The sequence below is a fragment of the Mastomys coucha genome, unplaced genomic scaffold (genome assembly GCF_008632895.1).
Source record: "Mastomys coucha isolate ucsf_1 unplaced genomic scaffold, UCSF_Mcou_1 pScaffold1, whole genome shotgun sequence".
NCBI classification, from domain to species: domain Eukaryota; kingdom Metazoa; phylum Chordata; class Mammalia; order Rodentia; family Muridae; genus Mastomys; species Mastomys coucha.
Genome location: NW_022196891.1, coordinates 72750578 through 72770725, shown reverse-complemented (window position 1 = coordinate 72770725; position 20148 = coordinate 72750578). Strand labels below are relative to the sequence as shown.

Below are 20148 nucleotides of genomic sequence, written 5' to 3'. Positions count from 1 at the left end.
ATATATATATATTTGATGGTGCTTATCCTCTCAGCCTTCCCCACTCAGACTGGACTCCCTCCTGCTCCACAAAGCTGTCGGGACTCTTTCCTCTCTTCCCTTATAGTACACATGAAAGCAAAGACACAATGTTAAGGAGAAAGCAATAGACTCGAGAGGTCAGAGTTGGGTTCTCAAAATAGTCTCCACTACCGACAGGGCTCCTTGGCTCTTGTGAGCCACAGATTTCTTTTTCTGGAAGAATGGCAGACACACTGTATGTACAGTGATTGTCACAAAGCCTGTCTTAGGGTTTTACTGCTGTAAACAGACACCATGACCAAGGGAACTCCTGTAAGGCCAACATTTAATTGGGGCTGGCTTACAGGTTCAGAAGGTCAGTCCAGTAGCATCGAGGTGGGAGCATGGCAGCGTTCAGACTGAGCTGGGAGTTTTCTATCTTCATCTGAAGGCTGCCAGCAGAACACTGGCTTCTAGGCAGCTAGGATGAGGGTCTTAAAGCCCACACCCACAGAAGATTGAGGGTGGTAAGGAATGTGAAAATGCCAGGGGATATCTAGGGCCTTAGATAGGATTTGAGAGACTTGGGAAGTAAATTCATGACCATTGTCTGATTGGAGAAAGGCTGGGACACCAAACCGAGGGATGATCTCTTGGAGGAGGAGATCAGAGACTGTCTGAGCCCTTTTGTTAGTTGTGGGAAATGTCTCTACCCACCCTGAGAAGGTGTCCACCAAGACCAGGAGGTACTTGGCATGCCTGACAGTGGGCATGTGGGTAAAGTCAAGTTGCCAGTCAGTTCCAGGAAAGGAACCTCTAGCCTGATGGGTAGGAAAAGGGGTGCTATAATACTTTGAGTTGGGGTCAGACTTCTGACAGATTTTGCAAGAAGCAATGATAGATTTTAAGAAGCTTAAGTCCCCAGGAGTAGGCTGTAGAGAGAGAGGGTAATGAGCTTGGGTTATATACCTGGTAGAGCCCAGTAACTGGATGACAACAGGAGAATGGTGTTTAGCAACAGAGTGGTTCTGGATGTCCCAGACTTGGGGATCTACCTGAGAAGCTGGTAAAGGATATAGCATGTTAATGTTAGTAGGTTGTCTGGCTAGGAGAAGGAGCAGAGGAACCGCTGGCGAGCCTGGGTTTGGGCGAATATGGGGAACAAAGGAAATAGAGGCTCCCAGCCTAGCTAGAAGATCCCTTCCCAATAAGGGGACAGGACATGTTGGCACTACCAAAAAGGAATGGGTGAAAGGTACACCACTAAAAATGCAACTAAGTGGTGGGTTCTGGAGAGGGAAGTAAGGTTGTCCTCCTACCCCGACAATAGGAGAACCAGAAGGAGAAGTGGGTCCCCAAAACTCCATCAGGATCGAGTAAGTGGCTCCAGTGTCCAAGAGGAAGGAGATGGACTGCCCACATACCACAATATTTACCTGGGGCTCCCTGCTAGTGATGGCAGTGGTCGGGTCAGGGGAGCTCAGGCCTCCTCAGTCAGCCATAGCCAAGCCTAGGAGATCAGTTGGAGGGTTATCTGGGAGTGATGTCCCTTTGGGCAATCAACAGCCCAATGTCCCTCTTGATGGCACCTAGGGCATGGCCCTTTTGGCTTGTGGAAGTTAGGGCAGGATTTTGCCCAGTGACCTTTTTTTACCACATTTGTAGCAGGTGCCTGATGGTCTCTGAGTCTTAGGAGACCAAATGAGTCCAGGGTAGTGGCTGGGGCTGGTTGGACAGCCTTTGGCAGCATATATGGTATTTTTGTTTGCGGATTTTATCATCTCTCCCATGGTACACTTTGAAGGCCAGCACTAAGACTTCTGCCTGTGGAGTTAGGGGTCCCCTCTCCAGTTTTTTAAGTTTAGCTCTTATGTCGGGGTAACTCTGGGAAAAGTAGGTCATCAGAAGTTGCTTACCTTCTGGGTTTTCAGGGTCCAGATCAGTATGCTGCAATAAAGCCTTCATAAGGCGTTCTAAAAATTGAGATGGATTCACCTGCTTGTCCTGGACAACCTCTTGGAGTTTTTCAAAATTTACTGGCTTTAAGGCCGCTTTTCTAAGGCCAGCCAGAAGGCATGTAATGAACCTGTCCCTGACTAAAATACCACCTGCAGAATTGTAATTCTACCAGGGCTCCTGGTCCGGCACTGTCTCGGAGCCAATTGGGTATGTGCCATCTGTTTGGTGAATTCCATCTGCATGCATTTTTGCTGCTTCCCAGACTCGTCTGCATTCCTCAGGAAGTAAGTTGTTAGTAAGGATCACATGAACATCATGGAAAGTCAAGCTGTAAGATTGAGTGATATACTCGAACTCTTTAATAAACTTGGAAGAGTTAGAAGTATAGGAACCCAGCCTGTTTTCTATTTGGGAAAGTTCACTAAGAGAGAACGGAACATGTACTCTGACAAGACCATCTACTCCAGCAACTTCCCTTAGAGGTAGGACCATTGCTGGGTCAGGTGTCTCTGGGGAGGAAGGACTTGAAGGTTTGGCTGTAGCTTTAGAGTGGGTGACAGGAAGAGTGAAGGTAGCTGCTAATGTGGGGCATTTGGAGCAGTCCACAACTGGCACAGAGGAAGGGGAGGGGTCTGGAGAGGTAGAGCTAGCAGGCTCTGGGGCATCCTGGTGAGGAGGAGAAACTGAGGCAGCAGTTTGGGTTTCGGTGGTGTGGAGACAGGTCTGGCGAAAAGGGGGTGGTTCATTAGCTGCATCTAGCATTGTAGTGTCATCTAGAGGAGGTTGTGTAGATTTCATGGCTTAGAGAAGTTGGGTTGGGGAACAGGTAGAGCACAAGGAGGGATTGGAATGGAGATAAATAAATACTTGGACATAGGGACCCTCCTTCCATTTACCAGTTCACTGGCAGTATGTATTAAGATCCCTTAAAATAGTTGGATCTAGGGTGCCATTAAGTGGCCATTTTGAACTCCCATTTAGTTGCTATTTAATCCAGATCTTTTTGCAGATATATTAATTTTGATGCCTTCAAGTCAGGCATTAGCTTTAAAGATTTGAGATTTTCCAGGAGGCATTCCAGTGGGGTGCCTGGAGGTACAGTAGAAGACATTCTGGCACCCATTGGGGGGTGGTTGGATGTTCCTACCAGCATCCTGAGAACAATCCAAGCACCAAAGAGTTAACAGCCAAAGCTAGTGATTGAAGTCGTCACGAGAAACCCCTAGTGGTTACCCAGCAGACCCCAGCAGCCTGCTGTGGGAAGAAACCCACCCTGGATCCAAGGATTTTACGGCTGCTAGAGCCTGGAAAAAAAATTGGGAATGAGAGTTGCTTTTGAGGGAGGAGCAAACAATGGCAGAAGTCCTGAGACTTATGTCAACTGGGAGGCTTGACTGTAAACCCCGTGGTTCTCAGAGAAAACTGGTTAGGTCATATCTGGGAAGCTGGTGGTCCTCCCCTTAACTAATCCCATTAATTAATATGCCAGTGTCTGTGTGAGAATTATAGCGGACTGGTAAATGGAAAACATAGAACTGAATGGGTAGGTGTGGACCTGAGCAGAGGCTAGCCCCAGATGATAGACCAGGTGGGGCACAGCTCATGTGGTAGAAGTTTGTATGTCCTGCAGTGCTTGGCTGAGGCTTCGGTTCAACTTGGTGTTGGTGTCTTCAGCCAGCAGCGGCAGCTTCCATGATGAAAGCCTGCGATTGTTGCAGCCGCCAGCTGAACTCACGTACTGATTGCAGCCGCGGTGCTGGTGCCAGACCGATCCACGTGGTTGTGGCCTCTGCCCTCCCCGCTGCAGGGTAGCGGAGTGGGTACTGGCTGACTCAAACCGCCAAATCCTGGAGTTCGGCACCAAATGATGTGTTAGAATGGCGGGTCGAGTCAGAACATACCACACACTAGGCCCAAGCAGTTGCTCGTATAAGAGGTTTAATTGAGAGGGAGAGAGGGGGTAGTGGTGCGGAAGGATAGGAGGGGGAGAGAGAGAAAGATGGAGGAATGTTCCTCGTGTATATATGGGTTGTGATGTATGGCCACAGGTAAAGGTGGGAGGTGAGCCCAATGGATTCTGGGAATATGGTGGCTGTTGCCCTGGCAACAGGTCTGTGGACCCACCCATGCATCACCACAGGCTTTGGATGTCCTGATGTTAACACATAGAGTCAACTATATTTTAAACCTCAATTTATTACGTCCTTAGCTTCTAGATGTCTTTTTAGGTAAATAATTAAAGGGTATATCATTCTTGAAGCAACATATCTAATTTAACCCTCAGAATCTGTTACTGTAGTTTGAATTGAGGTGTGTATGCCATTTGCTGTTGGTCTCTGCTCTCTGAAGTGCTTTCTTCACACTGTGTCCCAGAACACAGGCTTCTTTTGGTCCAGAAATAGTAAATACTCTTATTGATTCTTCAATTACTAATGGCTTATGTATCTGACATCGGAATAATGCTGCCCCTCTACCTTTACACATATGAAACACATGGTGCAAGTGAATAGTAACCAGTTTGCCGATTCTTAAGGCAGGTGTCTCTTCATTTCACACTTTCCCAGTCACAGAATTTTATAATGTGAACGGACTTTTTAGTTTTAGGAAAACAGAAATCCAGGACCTAGGGAGATTACCTTACTCTCTGGAAGCCTTGCAGCCAGATAGTCAGAGGACTGGGATTGGTCCCTGTAACTCTTCACAGGGGCCCTGATTCCTTCAAGCTGTGTTTTTGAAGACCAGCCTTGTTTTCCTTCCCTGTGAGAGCCCCAGGTGGCAAAGGGGTGTGCCAGGTGTGCTGTCTTGTGTTACCAGAGCTCTCTTCAGGCTGCTTTGTTTAATTCCGTACTACTGCCACAAAGACATTTGGCAAACAATTTAAACAAAGAAAGATTTCTTTTGCCTTGTGGTTCTAGAGGGTTCCAAACATCGTGGTGTAGACAGTGCGATGTCCTGACAGGTCCTCATGTCATGGCCAGCCCTGACACAGAGACAGAGTGGGTGAATGTAGAACTGGTAGCTTTCTCTTCAAGCAGAGGCCGAGTCATTTGGGACTGGGCTGAGTTCAGGGCTTTGGGCTTTGTCCTATAAACCACATGCTGTTTTTATTCTTCATTTTCTTCTATAGGTAAATGCATCCCTAGTTGATTTTCCTGGGGAGCCTGGTTTGTGACCACTCTGCATCTCTTGCTGTTTCTACAGCTCCCATTGACCTCAGGTTCTCTGTACGGTATTTGTGGTGGGACATAAGATTTTTCCAGGGACTTCCCCCGATCCAAACTCTACTATTCTTTCTTGCAGGGTTTGTTTCCATTACCACCCTCACCGTGCTGGCTTATGAACGTTATATCCGTGTGGTCCATGCCAGAGTGATCAATTTTTCCTGGGCCTGGAGGGCCATTACCTACATCTGGCTGTACTCCTTGGCATGGGCAGGAGCACCTCTTCTGGGTTGGAACAGGTACATCCTAGACGTACACGGACTGGGCTGCACCGTGGACTGGAAATCCAAGGATGCCAACGACTCCTCCTTTGTGCTCTTCCTGTTTCTTGGCTGCCTGGTGGTGCCCGTGGGCATCATAGCCCATTGCTACGGTCACATCCTGTATTCTGTTCGAATGGTGAGTTGAAGGCTGCAGATGCCCCTCTCCGAACCATGGCCACATCTGTCACCTGATGTGAAAAGAATCAAGCTCTTCCTAGATGAGCAGTTAGTCACCCGGAATTGAAAGACCCTACAGGCCTTCCTTAATCTCGGGTAGAACTTTGCCCTGTGAGTCGTTTCCTAAGCAGATCAGCGAGGGATGACCTTGCTCTCTGTGCACCATCCTCTAACTCCAAAAGAAGCAAGGGAAGGCAGATGGGCAGTTCCAACCCATACCCCACAGCACTCCCAACAGTTAAGAATTCTGAGAGGAAAAGTTACAATTTCCATAGTTAGATGCATTCCAAGATCAGAGGAACCCACTTACGAGAGATTGGTAGAGGTTTAAAGGACTGGAACACACACTAAGCACGTTGTATGTGGGAACCAGCCAGGTGGAGAATGCAGTAACTGACACATGGACCCAGCAACATGGCAACATTAACTTCAGCCACGTGTCATTTCCCAACTTCTGTGTGTCTGTAGGGTTGTGTATATGTGCATATACATGCATATGTCTATATGACTGACCATAGCTATTTTTGGAATGAGTTACAAGGTCTAAGGGAAGGGGTGAAGGGGGAGTGACTAGCAAAGAGATTTCACTTCAACCTGTGTTATTATCGAGCAGAGAACTCCATGCAAACAATTTGCCTGCGTTTCAAGCTGCAGGCTTCTCTCTGTAGAATGCCCATCACGGCACAAGTCTGTGACCCTGTGACCTGGCCGGAGAATTTATGAATTAGTGCTCGACAAAACAGTTTCCTCAATCATGAAGAAATTGTTTCCATTCATCCACAAGCCTTTTGGGTTGTCTTTTGGGGACTTGAAAATCTAAATGAAATAATTTCTTTTACCTTTATTAAGTAAGTTAGAAAAGCATTTAAAAACCATTAAAGGGAGTTTGTGAGATGGTTCCTGTGAGGAAAGCAATTGCTGTTCAGATGTGAGAACCTAAGTTCGGATCCCAAAATCTATGTAAAGCCAGGTGTAGTACAGCAATGTGTATCTGCAATGCAAACAATTCTATCCTAAGATGAGAAATGAGGCAGGAGAATCTCTTGAAACTTGCAGACTAGCTGAGAGACCCTGTCTTATCTGGAACAAGGTGGAAGATGGGGGACTGGAGGTTATCCTCCAAGCTCCACACATATGCTGTTGGATGCATGTGCCCATCATCTTCATGTCCCCTTCCCTCTCCTTCTCCCCACTTCCTCTCTTTCACACATGCACACACACACACACACACACACACACACACTGCACACTCACGTACCTGCACACGCACATGCCCATGCATGCACATGCACATGTCGTAAATTCTAAGGAGCTATTCACTCAGCTCGACCACAATAGTTTTTAGTTGAGAGAACTGGAGACCAGGGAGATATAGTGGCCACTTGTCTGCTCCAAAAGGCAAGGGGTCATTTTCAGTCTCATCCTTTCTCCCTGCAGCTTCGCTGTGTTGAAGATCTTCAGACAATTCAAGTGATCAAGATGCTAAGATATGAAAACAAAGTAGCCAAGATGTGCTTCCTGATGGCCTTTGTCTTTCTCACCTGCTGGATGCCTTATGTAGTGACCCGCTTCTTGGTGGTCAATGGCTATGGACACCTGGTCACCCCAACTGTGTCTATTGTTTCTTCTCTCTTTGCTAAATCGAGCACTGTGTACAACCCAGTTATCTACATCTTCATGATCAGAAAGGTAAGCTCTGGCCTTACGGGACTTTTTTTTTTCTATCCTGGGTTACAAGTAGAAATAGATTATTATTATTATTTTTTTTTTGAGGTTTGACAACTTAGAGGAGTGTCAAGGATAAATAAAACAACCAATCTAAAGAAAAAGAACCTAAGTCAATAAGTATGTGTAAGTGTGGTGGGGAGAGGGCTCAGAGGCTAAGAGTGCCTGCTATTCTTCTAGCAGACCAGAATTTGAGTCCCAGCACACCCCTGTCAGGTGGCTCACTATTACCTGAAACCTGTGCTCCAGGGTATGCAATGCTCTCTTCTGGCCTCTGTAGGTATCAAATGTGTACATACCCACATACACTCACACACACACACACACACACACACACACACACACACATACACACATACACACACTCACACACACACATACACATATACATGCACATACACACACATACATATACACACACACATACATACACACACTCACACACACACACATACATACACACACTCACACACACACACATACATACACACACTCACACACACACACACATATATACACACACTCACACACACACACATACACATATACATACACATACACACACATACATATACACACACACATACCCACACACACACACACAAATAAATAACTTAATAATTGACTTTATCGCTCCGTTTTCCTTGGCAGTTTCGGAGGTCTCTTCTGCAGCTCCTATGCTTCCGTCTGCTGAGATGCCAGCGGCCTGCTAAAAACCTGCCAGCAGCTGAGAGTGAAATGCAGATCAGGCCCATCGTGATGTCACAGAAAGATGGGGACAGGCCAAAGAAGAAAGTGACCTTTAACTCCTCCTCCATCATCTTTATCATCACCAGTGACGAGTCCCTGTCAGTAGAGGACAGTGACAGAAGCAGCGCATCTAAGGTCGATGTAATCCAAGTGCGTCCTCTATAAGAACGGAAGACAGGGTCTTGTTTCAGCCACCACACAATATCACTGTCAGGAGTGCACCAGAATCCCCATTTGGTGTAATAGTGACACAACCTCTGTGGCCCTGCAGGACATCTGAATGGACCATACGTTGTCTGTGTTCAAGCAGCGACTGAGCAAGACAAATCATTTTAACTCAATGGGTGCTTTATAACTTGAGAAACTCCTGGTGGCACAAGATGAGCATCTGGCATCATCGTCTACTATGCCAGGATTTAATATTTGAACGACTGAATTTGCCAAAGCACATGATACATTTTATTTATCAAATGTATTTCACTATAAAAATAACTGTCTCATGTACATGTGTGCAGTGACTGGAACATCTGGAGTACGTTGCCGTGTGGGGTCCTATTCTGTGCCATGTTGTATGTTTGACCATTTCAACTTATCAAAAAGATAATAAATCAATCCCTACTTTTATCTGAAAACTCAAGGCTGTTGTCATGTGTGTAGTCTAGCTGCAAGGGCTTCAGATCAAGAAAGCAAGTTCCAGAGGATTCTGTAGGAAGCATTGTAGAAAAGCAGAGTGTGTACACAGTGGTCATGTGTACCACAGCGGAGAACGGGCACGGGACCACAGTGGAGAACGGGCATGGGACCACAGCGGAGAACGGGCACGGTACCACAGCGGAGAACAGGCATGGGACCACAGTGGAGAACGGGCACGGGACCACAGTGGAGAACGGGCACGGGACCACAGTGGAGAACGGGCACGGGACCACAGTGGAGAACGGGCACGGGACCACAGTGGAGAACGGGCATGGGACCACAGTGGAGAACGGGCACGGGACCACAGTGGAGAACGGGCACGGGACCACAGTGGAGAACGGGCACGGGAACACAGTGGAGAACGGGCATGGGACCACAGTGGAGAACGGGCACGGGAACACAGTGGAGAACGGGCATGGGAAACGGGGTGTTGAGGATAGATTGATACCTCCATCCATTCATCTCAGAAATCAGTTTGACAAAATTTCCTTTCTTTTTAGTAAGTTCCCACTATTCTGTCAAAAGTTCTGCACCAGAGGAGGAGTTCCCAGTAAACAATGTTCAGAGAGAGGTGAAGATAAATACTTTAGTGTGTTAATATCATGTATTATTAGTATTTAAATTTTATTACATTTATTTATTGTAGGTGTGTGCACACACATTCATGTTATACTGTGCATGTGGAAACCAGAGGACAGCTTGTGGGAATCCATTCTTTCCTTCCACCATGTGAGGGCCAGAGATCACACCTAAGTCATCAGGCTTGCCAGCAAGCTCCTTTTCTCACTGAGAAAAGCTCACCAGCTCCATCCAATGTATTATTTAATTTTCATTGTTTATCAGTAAATGAAGAGCACTCTTTCCCATGTGTCATTGTTCATACCTGGGGGAGAACAGAATACCCCCAAAATATGCTCTAGTTTTCAGGGTTCCCTTGAGTTGGAAGTCACTATAAAGAAGCATGAGAAGAAAAGCCCCTCCCCCCCACGCCCATTTGCCAAGGTGACCTCCTAAGGATGCTACCTCAGGGATTTCAATCCTTCAGCATGTCTCTAAAAGTTTACTTCCTGTTGAAGATAATGTAAGTTAGAGCTTTGTTTCACTGTCTTTTGAAATGCTTTTTAAAATGTACTAGATTTTTATTTAAAAACAATGCCTTTCCCAAAAAACATTGCATATCACATGATCCCCCTTTTAAATATTCTTTCATTTTTTGACTTAAAATTGCATCATTTCCTCCCTTCCTTTCTTTCCTCTAACTCTTCCCATTCACCCTCCTGCTTCTTCCAGAAATTATGGCCTCTAAAGACTTTTAATTCTCTTGTGGAGGTAAGTCTGTGTGCTTATGTGCCCATGGGTGTGGGGGCCCAAGGAAGTCGGAGGGGTTGGATTTCCTGGAGCCGGAGTTCTGGGCAGTTGTGAGCTGCCTGACATGGGTGCTGGGAGCTGATCTAAGAAGCCTCTTCAAGAGCAACACAGGTATTTAACAGATGAGCCATCTCTCCAGCCCCTAAGTCAGCTCATTTTCTCAGTGTCTCCCATGTGTATATGTATATGCTCTTAAACTTCAGTTCGTTTTCCTTTGTCTGGTTTGTTGTTATTTTTTTTTTTTTTATTTTTGGTTTTTCAAGACAAGGTTTCTCTGTATAGCCCTGGCTGTCCTGGAATTCACTCTGTAGACCAGGCTGGCCTCGAACTCAGAAATCCGCCTACCTCTGCCTCCCAAGTGCTGGGATTAAAGGCGTGCACCACCACCGCCCAGCTTCGTTTTCTTTTGTCAATCTGTCTGCTATATTAGCCATGGCCAATGACCTTAAGATAAATAAAAGAAACAATTATTCTGTTTATTTTTGCAATGCTGTTGAATCTAACCCAGGGCCATATGCATGACCACTCTCCCACTGAGCTATACTCCTTACCAGGAAAACAATGATTTTTTTTTTTCCCCCAACACATCAAACATAGACTCAAGAATGTCTTTGACATTATGGAAAATGCCAATTTGTTTTATCTTTATTTCCTCAGTTTTTGATTTCCTAGATAACTATTATTGTAGCTCTCAAAACTGACAATGAAAAGAATTTCTAAGTGTCTCAGTCAGAACACCGCCAAGCTTCCACCATGATTATAATGGACTGAACCTCTGAACCCGTAAGCCGCCTGTGATGGTCTGTATATGCTCGGCCCAGGGCGTGGCACTATTAGAAGGTGTGCACCTGTTGGAGTAGGTGTGTCATTGTGGGTGTGGGCATTAAGACCCTCATCCTAGCTGCCTGGAAGTCAGTATTCACCTGGCAGCCTTCAGATGAAGATATAGAACTCTCAGCTCCTCTAGGACCATGCCTGCCTAGGCGATGCCATGCTCCCATCTTGATAATAATGGAGGGAAGCTCTGAAACTGTAAGCCAGCCCCAATGAAATGTTGTCCCTATAAGAAAAAAAAAAAAAGAAGTGTCCCAGTCAGCCAGCAAACTGAAGAAAGATGCGGAAAGGGTGTCTCTGTGTTGCCCTCTGATAACGAAGTTAGCTTCTGCTTGCATCAGTGGGGCAGTCAAGGAATCACTTCTGCATGCCTGAAATGGAATAAACTGTGTCTCCATGCTTCTGGAAAACACGCTCCCATCTCCTCTCTACCCTGGTATAAATTTATTACTACTTACAACCCTTTCTCACCCTTCACTTAGGATGTCATTAATAGCTCTTTCCTACTCTTCAAAAAACTAAGAATGCTGGGGTCTGGGGACTGGCCGGTAAATCAGATTTATCTTGGAACTCTTTGGGACACCCTGCCTCTCACTCACACTTCTACCTTCAGCAAGTAGCTGTGAACCTGCAGGCCCCATCTACTGCTATAAAGAGGAAGCAGAACTAGGCAAGCAGTGGTTTTCAGTCCTGAGGGTTGTTGATTCTATGTTGTCCTCTGTAGGGAAAAAATGTTTTTTTTTTTTGTTTTTTTTTTTGAGAAGTGAAAGAGACCTTGGTTATTGTGTTTTTAAATTTAAAGTGACCCAGCCCAAGCATGCAAAATGATGAGACAGATTCTTCCGTGGCTCAGCTGAACCAATACACAGATTTCACACCAAGCTTCATTCTAGGCTGACAACTACTTCCCAGTAGTGAACTGAAAACGGCAATGGAAACATGCTTTCCACCCTTGCTATTGAGGAGGAATCAAACATTTGCTACCCGGAACTTTGACCATATGGTTGGTAAACTGGGGTCTTTGTCCTAGTGACTCCATGGAACTTGCAGGGAAATGTCTGTGGTCCTGTTCCAGTAGCTGGTGGTTTCCATCCAGGCAGGTCTTCTCAAGAACTCCAGAGGTCTTGGGGACAGGTGGTGCACAAGTGTGTAGGCACTTCCGATAGCAATCAGGGACCCAAGGATGAAGAGTCCTCTGTTTATCACCTGCAAGCACAGCAAAAACCCAAAGCCATTCATCTAGACGTTGGATCTTGAAATAAACTTCATTCCTACATCACAGACGAGCACTCGATTCCCCTCCTACATCACAGACAGGCACTCAACTCTCTACTGCTTTTAACTGGCAGCAGCAACTTGCTTGCTTGACTTCTGTTCTGTCCCTACCCATATTTCAGTGTTTGCCTGTCACTGGCTCTTCTCCTTTGTGTGTTTATATCTTTGAAGTCAGGAACTCTATTTTATTTGGTGTGTATGTGTTTATATGTGTATTGTATCGCACACAGGGGACATGCACTTGCCAGTGTATACACATGTAGAGAACAGAGGTCAATGTCAGGTGGCTTCCCCATTCTCTCTCTAATTTACTATTCTGAGACAGAGTCTCTCACTGAACTTGAAGCTCGCTGTTTTGGCTAGCAAGCCCCCCGGAATCAGCCCCACCCTCACCCCTAGAATAGGCAGATGTGTGCTATGTCCAGCTTTTATGTGGGTGCTGGGGGGGTGTCTCATAATTGTGCAGGAGGTACTTTACCCACTGAGCAACCTTCTCAGCCCCTCTGTATTCGTTTTTATAGAGGTAGAACTTACAGATAGATCTTGATTCTTTCCAAACCGTTCCCTACACAGTGAAGGGACCTCACTAAAATCCTAGCTTTGGTGTTTAAGCCTTCTTGGGTCTCTCAGACTTCCTTAAGCTCATCTTCTTCCCATTTCAGCAAGATGCTGAAAGTCCTTCTTGCCTCTCCAGCTTCCATATGGCCATCCTTATTCTCTGGGCCTCCTGGTTCCTGTTTCTCCAGTCTTCATTCTCTAGGCTACTCCCATATTCTCCTGCAGTGGCTCATGGAGCATCCACCATCATATTTGTCCACCTTTTCTATTAGCCCCTGAGCCATATGTAGGGTAGGGGCAGCATCTTGTTCATCAAAGTATCTGGTGCAGTATACATGTATCCAATAAAACTATCAATCAATAAAATCCCCCAAAGCAGTCAGGAATTGGAATTGCATTCAATAGCACCACTGGCTCAATGGCTCAAAACGCATGCCTTGCTGTATTCTACACTACATTTCATTAGGTAGTGTTTTATAAATGATACAGCTGGGTCTAATTTTACAAGTTAAGCCTGCAAAGATATCACATATTGCAGAAATTTAGGAATGGATCATGTAGCTAGTGCAAAGTGAAAAGCTGAGAAATATCAGCCACAGTTTGCTCTTCAATTTCTCTTTGCTTCCCTGCTGCACACCACCCTCCCCTCCCCATCACGTAGAGTGTGTGCTCCATCCTCTGTAGGCTCAAGATAGGTTTTATCTGGAAGATAAGCATGTCTCTGTCCTGTCATGTCCATATTTTTCTGACATAAGTGTGACCATGAAACTGTATAACATTTCAACACATCATGTTTTTCAATAGTCTTTTTCCAACCTTTTTTTGCCAATGCCAGCGCAGCACTGCCTCGTGGTATCTTATTCTGGTGAAGGCGACCTGCAGGGAGATTTAATAAGTATCTGGCGAGTTCTTTAATAGCTAAACAGAGGTCTCTAAGGAGGGGAAGTCTCTAATACAGTCCTTACCATGGTATAGAGAGGGATAAAGGTAGAAGGCATAATCACATGAAGAAATTTATCCACAAGCCTTTGAAACAGGAACCACCTAGAGTTGACATGAGCTCGCATCTGTAATGACAGGAGTCTTAAAAAGAATACCTTCAACGAAGCACCTCTATTTCCTTACAGTAACACACTGCTGCTCGTAGTCACAGTTGTCACAATAGCAGATGCTAACAAAGGAGTCAAAATGAAATCTCATCTTCCTAATAGTTATTTTCACGCTCTCTAAAGAAATTTCAGTAGTATAAGACATTGCCTTGAAAATGTACAAAATCTAGTCTGGTTTCACTCAGAGGACAATTACAACATAAAAATCTTTGTTTTGACAAAAGATTTATTGGACCAGAATTTCTTTTTTTTTTTTTAAAGTTGTTTATCCATGTAAAACTTCATGAATAAAGTTTATGTTTAGAAAAATACCTTTTGGTTAAGTTTGGTTTTAGAATTTAAATAAATATTTGTAAATCTCTCTTTTTTTGAGATTAATTTTTTTATTAGATATTTTCTTTATTTACATGTAAATTTCTCCATTCCTAGTTTCCCCTCCAAAAAACAAAGAAACAAACAAAAACAACAAAAACAAACCCCTGTTGCCTCCCCCCTCTCCATGCCTGCAACCCCACCCTTTCCCACTTATTGGCCCTGGCATTCCCCTACACTGGGGCACAGAACTTTCACAGGGCCGATCTCTTCTCCTCCTATTGATGATCAAATTGCAATCCTCTACTATACACACGCTACCAGAACAATCAGACCCCTCCATGTGCAGTCCTTGGTTGGTGGTTGAGACCCTGAGAGCTCTGAGGGTACTAGTTAGTTCATAGTTGTTCGTCCTAAGGGGCTGTAAACCCCTCAGCTCCATTGTGGACCAGAATTTCTAGTGACCTATGAGCTCAAAGATCTGATCAATTTCTGTTGCCCACTACTTAGTGGGCAACAAGGATTACTTATAGCAATGTCTGTCCTTGTTTATATTACTTAGAACAAAAGTGTTGTAGCCATCTGTGTTTTGCTGTGTGTGTGTGTGTGTGTGTGAGAGAGAGAGAGAGGGTGTGTGTGTGTGTGCGCATGTACATGCATGCACACAGGCATAGGTATGCACACTTCTATATGCACATGCATGCAGAGACTAGAAAGGTGGCCCTGTTCTATCACTCTCCACTTTATTTCAGGATGCAGAGTCTCACAACAAACTTGGAGCTTGGCTGATGTCTAGCAGAGCCCTCACACTCTGTAGCTACAAAGACATGGCCATACCCAGCTCTTTTCCCATGCCTCCTGGGCAAAGGAACTCAGGCCTTCAGGCTTGAGCAGCAAACTGCCCTCATCCAGAATCCTCTCTTAGCCTGTGACCTATTTTTAGAGTCAGGCCGTATATATCAATGTCTTCCAGTGTCTTCTAGGACTCCAACGTATGAGATACAATTATGCACAAGTTGAAGCTAACATTCTTTCTTTCAGTTTTCAAGAGAAATGGGAATAGTCACTGTTTTCCCTGTTGATTGTGTGAATTATTTCAGTCCACTATTTTTTAAAGCAATAATAACAACCATTTGTCATTAAATTTTCATGTGGCTGGCTTAAAATGGAATGAATGTGCAAGTCTTAAAAGTGCTCAGCTTTTTGATCTAGAATTTCTTTGGTATAATCCATTGTTTTTAGTCTATGGTGTTCTAAAGACTCAGGATATCCTGTTAAAAAGTCATTTAATATTTTTAAGATCCCATGATTATTTTAATGTATCTCAAATTCATATTTCAGGAGATTAGAGTATGCCCAACTCCTAAATGCCTGAAATTTGGATCTGTGAAGTTTTAGGTATTTTGTCATCCTCGGCTATCTGGTTATCTTCTATGTACTCCTGAAATGCAGGCAGACAGGATATGTAGGAGTCTTTGCCACTGGCTACACAGTAACACTTTACCTATGTTTAAAGAATGCTTTATGTTTGTTTGTGTGTATGTGTGTATGTGTACACATGCGCATGCTCACATGAGTCGATCTGTATGTACACACATGTTCTTATCCACACATATTCTTATGCAGCATTTAGGAAATATGGCTGGAGCAAAGGAAAATTAAAAAAAAAAAAAAAAAGACTTGTAGTCTATAGGTGAACCATCTCATGGAGTGGAGCCAAACTTTGCTCACCTCTACATAATTGTACATAGACAGGTCTGAAATTGCATGGTCATCTGGAATCCTAAATCTTGAGAATTCAGGAAGGCACATACCTAGAAGACAAAATTAAATAAAATATATATGTGTTTAAAACAATCTACCAAAAAAAAAAAATGCTGTGGGAACGGCTCAGTGGTTAAGAGGATTGGCTGCTCTTCCAGAGGTCCTGAGTTCAGTTCCCCGCACCCACCTTGAGTGGATTAGATCCACTTATCACTGCAGCTCAGATCGAATGCCATCTTCTGGCCTCCAAGGGCATCTGTGCACATGTGGTGTAAAGTCACACACAGGCACGCATGTGTATTAAAAAATATTTTCAAAAAGCAAAATAAAATGAAATCTTTAAAAAAAATGCTGGTATCCAGCTAGGTCAAACTAAACAGTGTTCCCACTAGCAGCATTCAAATCTTGTAAAAACTATTGATTACCACAACAGTCTACAAGCAATGTCTGTAGAGTATTTCCTGTTGTGATCAAATATGTCAAAGCTAGTATTAGACTATTGGTTGTTAAAATTGTCATTTCCCTTATTTCACAATTGGAAAACAATTCAGTGATGGTTAATCTATATTGTGAACTTGATCAGATTTAGGGTTACCATGGAAACACATCTCTGGGTATGTATCTATAGGGATGATTTTTCAGAGAGGCGGAATTTAAGAGAAAAAAAAAATCTACCTTTAATGTGGGCAGCACTGCCCAACATGCTGGCATAATAGAATAAATGAAAAGTAGAAAGCTGACCAAATGGCAGCAAGTCTCTCTGCTTTCTGACTGGGATGCCTGGACCTCATGCTGCCAAGCTCCTCACTCTGTAAACTGAACCTTTCCCTCTTCAAATTGCCTCTCTAGTTATAAAAACAAGTAGCTCTTCGTGCTCATGCAGTGACTTTAAATGATGCTCACCCCTTATTTACTACTCTTTTTCATGCTTCTTTGGGGGGGGCTTAAGTATTTCTGAGGGTGTGTTGTAAAGGCTATAAGCAAAGGTGGGCCACTGAGGTGGGAAGGGAGAGGAAGTTGCACGGCTCTATCATGATTTGCTGCTCGGAAATTTTATCTGTAAGTGGATCACTGCAGGGTCCTTGTCTTAGGCTGGGTCATAGTGTCCCTTGAAGGCCCATGCATGACATGCTTGCTCTCCAGGTAAGGGTTACCCTGCAAGGGTGAGGCCTGCCAAGAGACCCTTGGGTCACTGGAGGCATGTCCTTGGAGAGGACTGTGGATCACAGGTCTCCCCCTGTCTCTCTTTCACTTCCAGACCAGGAGGTGAGTGACTGGTTCTGGTGCCTCACTATGATGCTGCTTCTCCACAGGCCTAGTGCTGAGGCCAACTGATCACAGAGTAGAACTTCTGAAACTGAGAGCCACAGTAAACCTTCTCTCTGAGTTGATTATCTCAGGTATAGTTATAGTAATGGAAAGGTGACCAGCATGGATGGACCTCCTTGAATCCTAGGCTTCTCTCTCTCTGAATGCTCCCTGTCTGGGATAAGCAGTGCCTGTGGCAGAGATATTATTCAAGTGCCGGGATCATAAACAGGCCCACCATTAATCACCTGGGCTAGTCCATGTCCCACTGAGAAAGTGTACTTACTAAGGTCATTATTAAATTTGTCCATTAACTCATCAAATACCAAACAGTCTTCAAAGCCCTGAAACAAGAACAATGGTCAAGATGAGGCAGAAATAATGAAACATCTCACAGCAAATATGAACAGAGCTAGCACTGGCAGGTATCATGAACAGGCTGTGGATCCTTAGTACATAACAGGTAGGTTCTTATCTGATGCCTAATCATGATACAGAGACCAGCAGCTGGACCCTGGTTCTGACTTTGCCCCATTGATATCCGTAATGAGTATAGTGATTCATAAATTAATGGTAAAAAAAATCAATACATCTGTTATTTGGGTAGATCCCAATACTTCTTTAAGACTAACAACTATATGTCTCTATCATGAGTCAGTTTTTAAATTATTCGGGCCTTTAAGATTCGTATTTAGAATGCTTTCATGAACTAAGCCTATAGTTCAACAGTAGAGTGCTGCACCTGCCATGCAAGAGGCCTGAGGTTCAATCCCCATTGCTGCTAAAAGAATTGATAATAGGATAAAATTAACTGAGTTCCTATAACTCAAACTTAAAGCAAATGTTGAATATGAAGAACTCTAAAAACTAGTAAGATGATACTCAGTGCTACAAAAAATAAGAACCCTGCGGACTGTTACTTCCATTATCTACAAATTCAACTGCAGTTTTAGACACAACAACAACAACAACAACAAAAACACATATTTTCGCATCAAATGGAGTGAATGCATTTGAAATAAGCAACGTCTGACTGTCCTTTATGGCATGGTAGCTTTGACATCAGTGATCACAAATAAGGCCAAGATAACAGTTTGAAGTTTTCACTGAAAATGAATGTGTTTTCTCTCTGCAAGTATTGGAAAGGACACTTAATAAAACTGTATAGTATTAAACTTGAATGGGTAGGGATAAGGTACTGTATGTAAAACAGACTGTGTAGTGACTCCTGAAAGCAAGAATTGAACTACTGCGAGAACCTGGGCATTCATCCGCAATGCTACAACTGATGTTTACTTATGTTCTTATGAACCAAAGTGCTTGCAACTGCTTTGTGAGAAAGTCACAAGCTATTTTTTGCTTGACATATAGTTCTATTATCAAAGCAAAAATGTGACTAGTGGTTGCTAAATGATTATCGCATGTATGTGTATTTGTATGCAAGAAGTTGATGAGGTTTCTCAATGTGAGCATTTAATAAAGGAGCACTACATTTAAAAATCTCTTTCTAATCAGGACAACAAAAATTGTCATGGAGGTAGTTAGTATTCAATCATAAGCCGTGCTTTTCTCTGCTGAGTTCTTGTATCAAACAGTCTGGATCGTCAGTGGAGTTGAAATCAGTCTGACTGAGCAACTGGAGTGACAAGCGAATGGGTTGTGCTCTTGGGGCTGTGTGGGTGGTTTAGAGCTTTTAGTTAAGATTTACTACTAGAGGCAGACCTTCGAATGTTCTAAGAAATTTCCTACAGGAAAAGGACTCACCGCATTCATTCCTTGCCCAAAAAATGGGACGATGGCATGGGCTGCATCTCCCATCAGCACACAGTGTGACTTCAGGTGGAAGGGAGAGCACTTTACTGATATCATGGGCTGGGCAGGCAACAGAAAGAAGTCTCTCATGAGGGCTTGCCTTTGGAAGGAAGCAACGGGAATACAGAAAGGTTACTTGCGTGCCAAGCACCGCTACATTTTTCCAGTGTATGGGCTTTATTGCCAAGGATGATTTGCTGAAAAAAAAAATATGTAAGAATGCCAACAGTAAAACAGCAAATGAAAGAAGGAAATGCAGTTCAATGGAGGAGTGCTCGCTTAACACATGCAAGGTCCTGGTTCGATGCCCAGAACCAGGGTAAACAAAGAAAAGGGAAATTGAAGTTTCTTCTAGGCTTAAATTGCACTCTTCTGGGGCTTAGGAGATAGCTGATTTCATAAAAGGCTGGCCATACAGGTATGAGGACCTGAGTCCACAGTCTTAATTTCCATGCAGAAAGCCAAGTATGGTGACACACAGGATGTAGCTGTAGGGTATGTGTTTATAATCCCAGCAGTGGGTGCAAATAGAGACAGGAGGACTCTTGGGGCTGACTGACAAACATTCTACTGCCAGAATTTGGCCATTTATTCACTGTGCTACAATCAACTTTTAAAATTATATTTCTATGAACCAAATGTTTTTCAATGCTTTGTAGAAAAGATTCACAAGCTACTTTTACTTGAAATATATTTCAATCAGCAACACAATATTTGACTAGTGATTGTTTAGGTTGCCTAATCATCAAGCCCGAGGTATTCATCTTGCTGACAAGCTAGTCTAGCCCATAAACAAGCTTCTGGTTCACTCAGAGACCCTATCTTCAAAAATATGGTGGAGAGCAACTGAGAAAGTCACCTAACATTATTGCCTTTGGCCTCCAGAAAGATGCACCTATGTGTGGGCACATGTACATTTGGACCACCTCCACATGGGCATGTAAACATACAACATAAACATGTATACACTCAAGTCCACTATTCTGATCACCATGATTTGTGATAATGTTAATCACAGAC

The 20148-nt window shown here is 43.9% G+C and overlaps 2 protein-coding genes across 2 annotated transcripts in view; one reads left to right on the top strand and one right to left on the bottom strand.

Moving 5' to 3' along the window:
* Opn3 (opsin 3) overlaps positions 1-8727 on the top strand; it is a 33406-nt gene extending 24679 nt beyond the window's left edge. The window contains exons 2-4 of the mRNA XM_031390508.1: positions 5260-5579; positions 7058-7309; positions 7997-8727. Coding sequence (XP_031246368.1) covers positions 5260-5579; positions 7058-7309; positions 7997-8260 — 836 coding nt within the window. The 3' untranslated portion in view covers positions 8261-8727. The remainder of the gene's footprint in view (positions 1-5259; positions 5580-7057; positions 7310-7996) is intronic.
* A 3022-nt stretch (positions 8728-11749) lies between these two features.
* Kmo (kynurenine 3-monooxygenase) overlaps positions 11750-20148 on the bottom strand; it is a 27300-nt gene continuing 18901 nt past the window's right edge. The window contains exons 10-15 of the mRNA XM_031390470.1: positions 19081-19228; positions 17603-17660; positions 15976-16058; positions 13789-13890; positions 13640-13699; positions 11750-12196 (exon numbers count right to left, since the gene is read on the bottom strand). Coding sequence (XP_031246330.1) covers positions 12017-12196; positions 13640-13699; positions 13789-13890; positions 15976-16058; positions 17603-17660; positions 19081-19228 — 631 coding nt within the window. The 3' untranslated portion in view covers positions 11750-12016. The remainder of the gene's footprint in view (positions 12197-13639; positions 13700-13788; positions 13891-15975; positions 16059-17602; positions 17661-19080; positions 19229-20148) is intronic.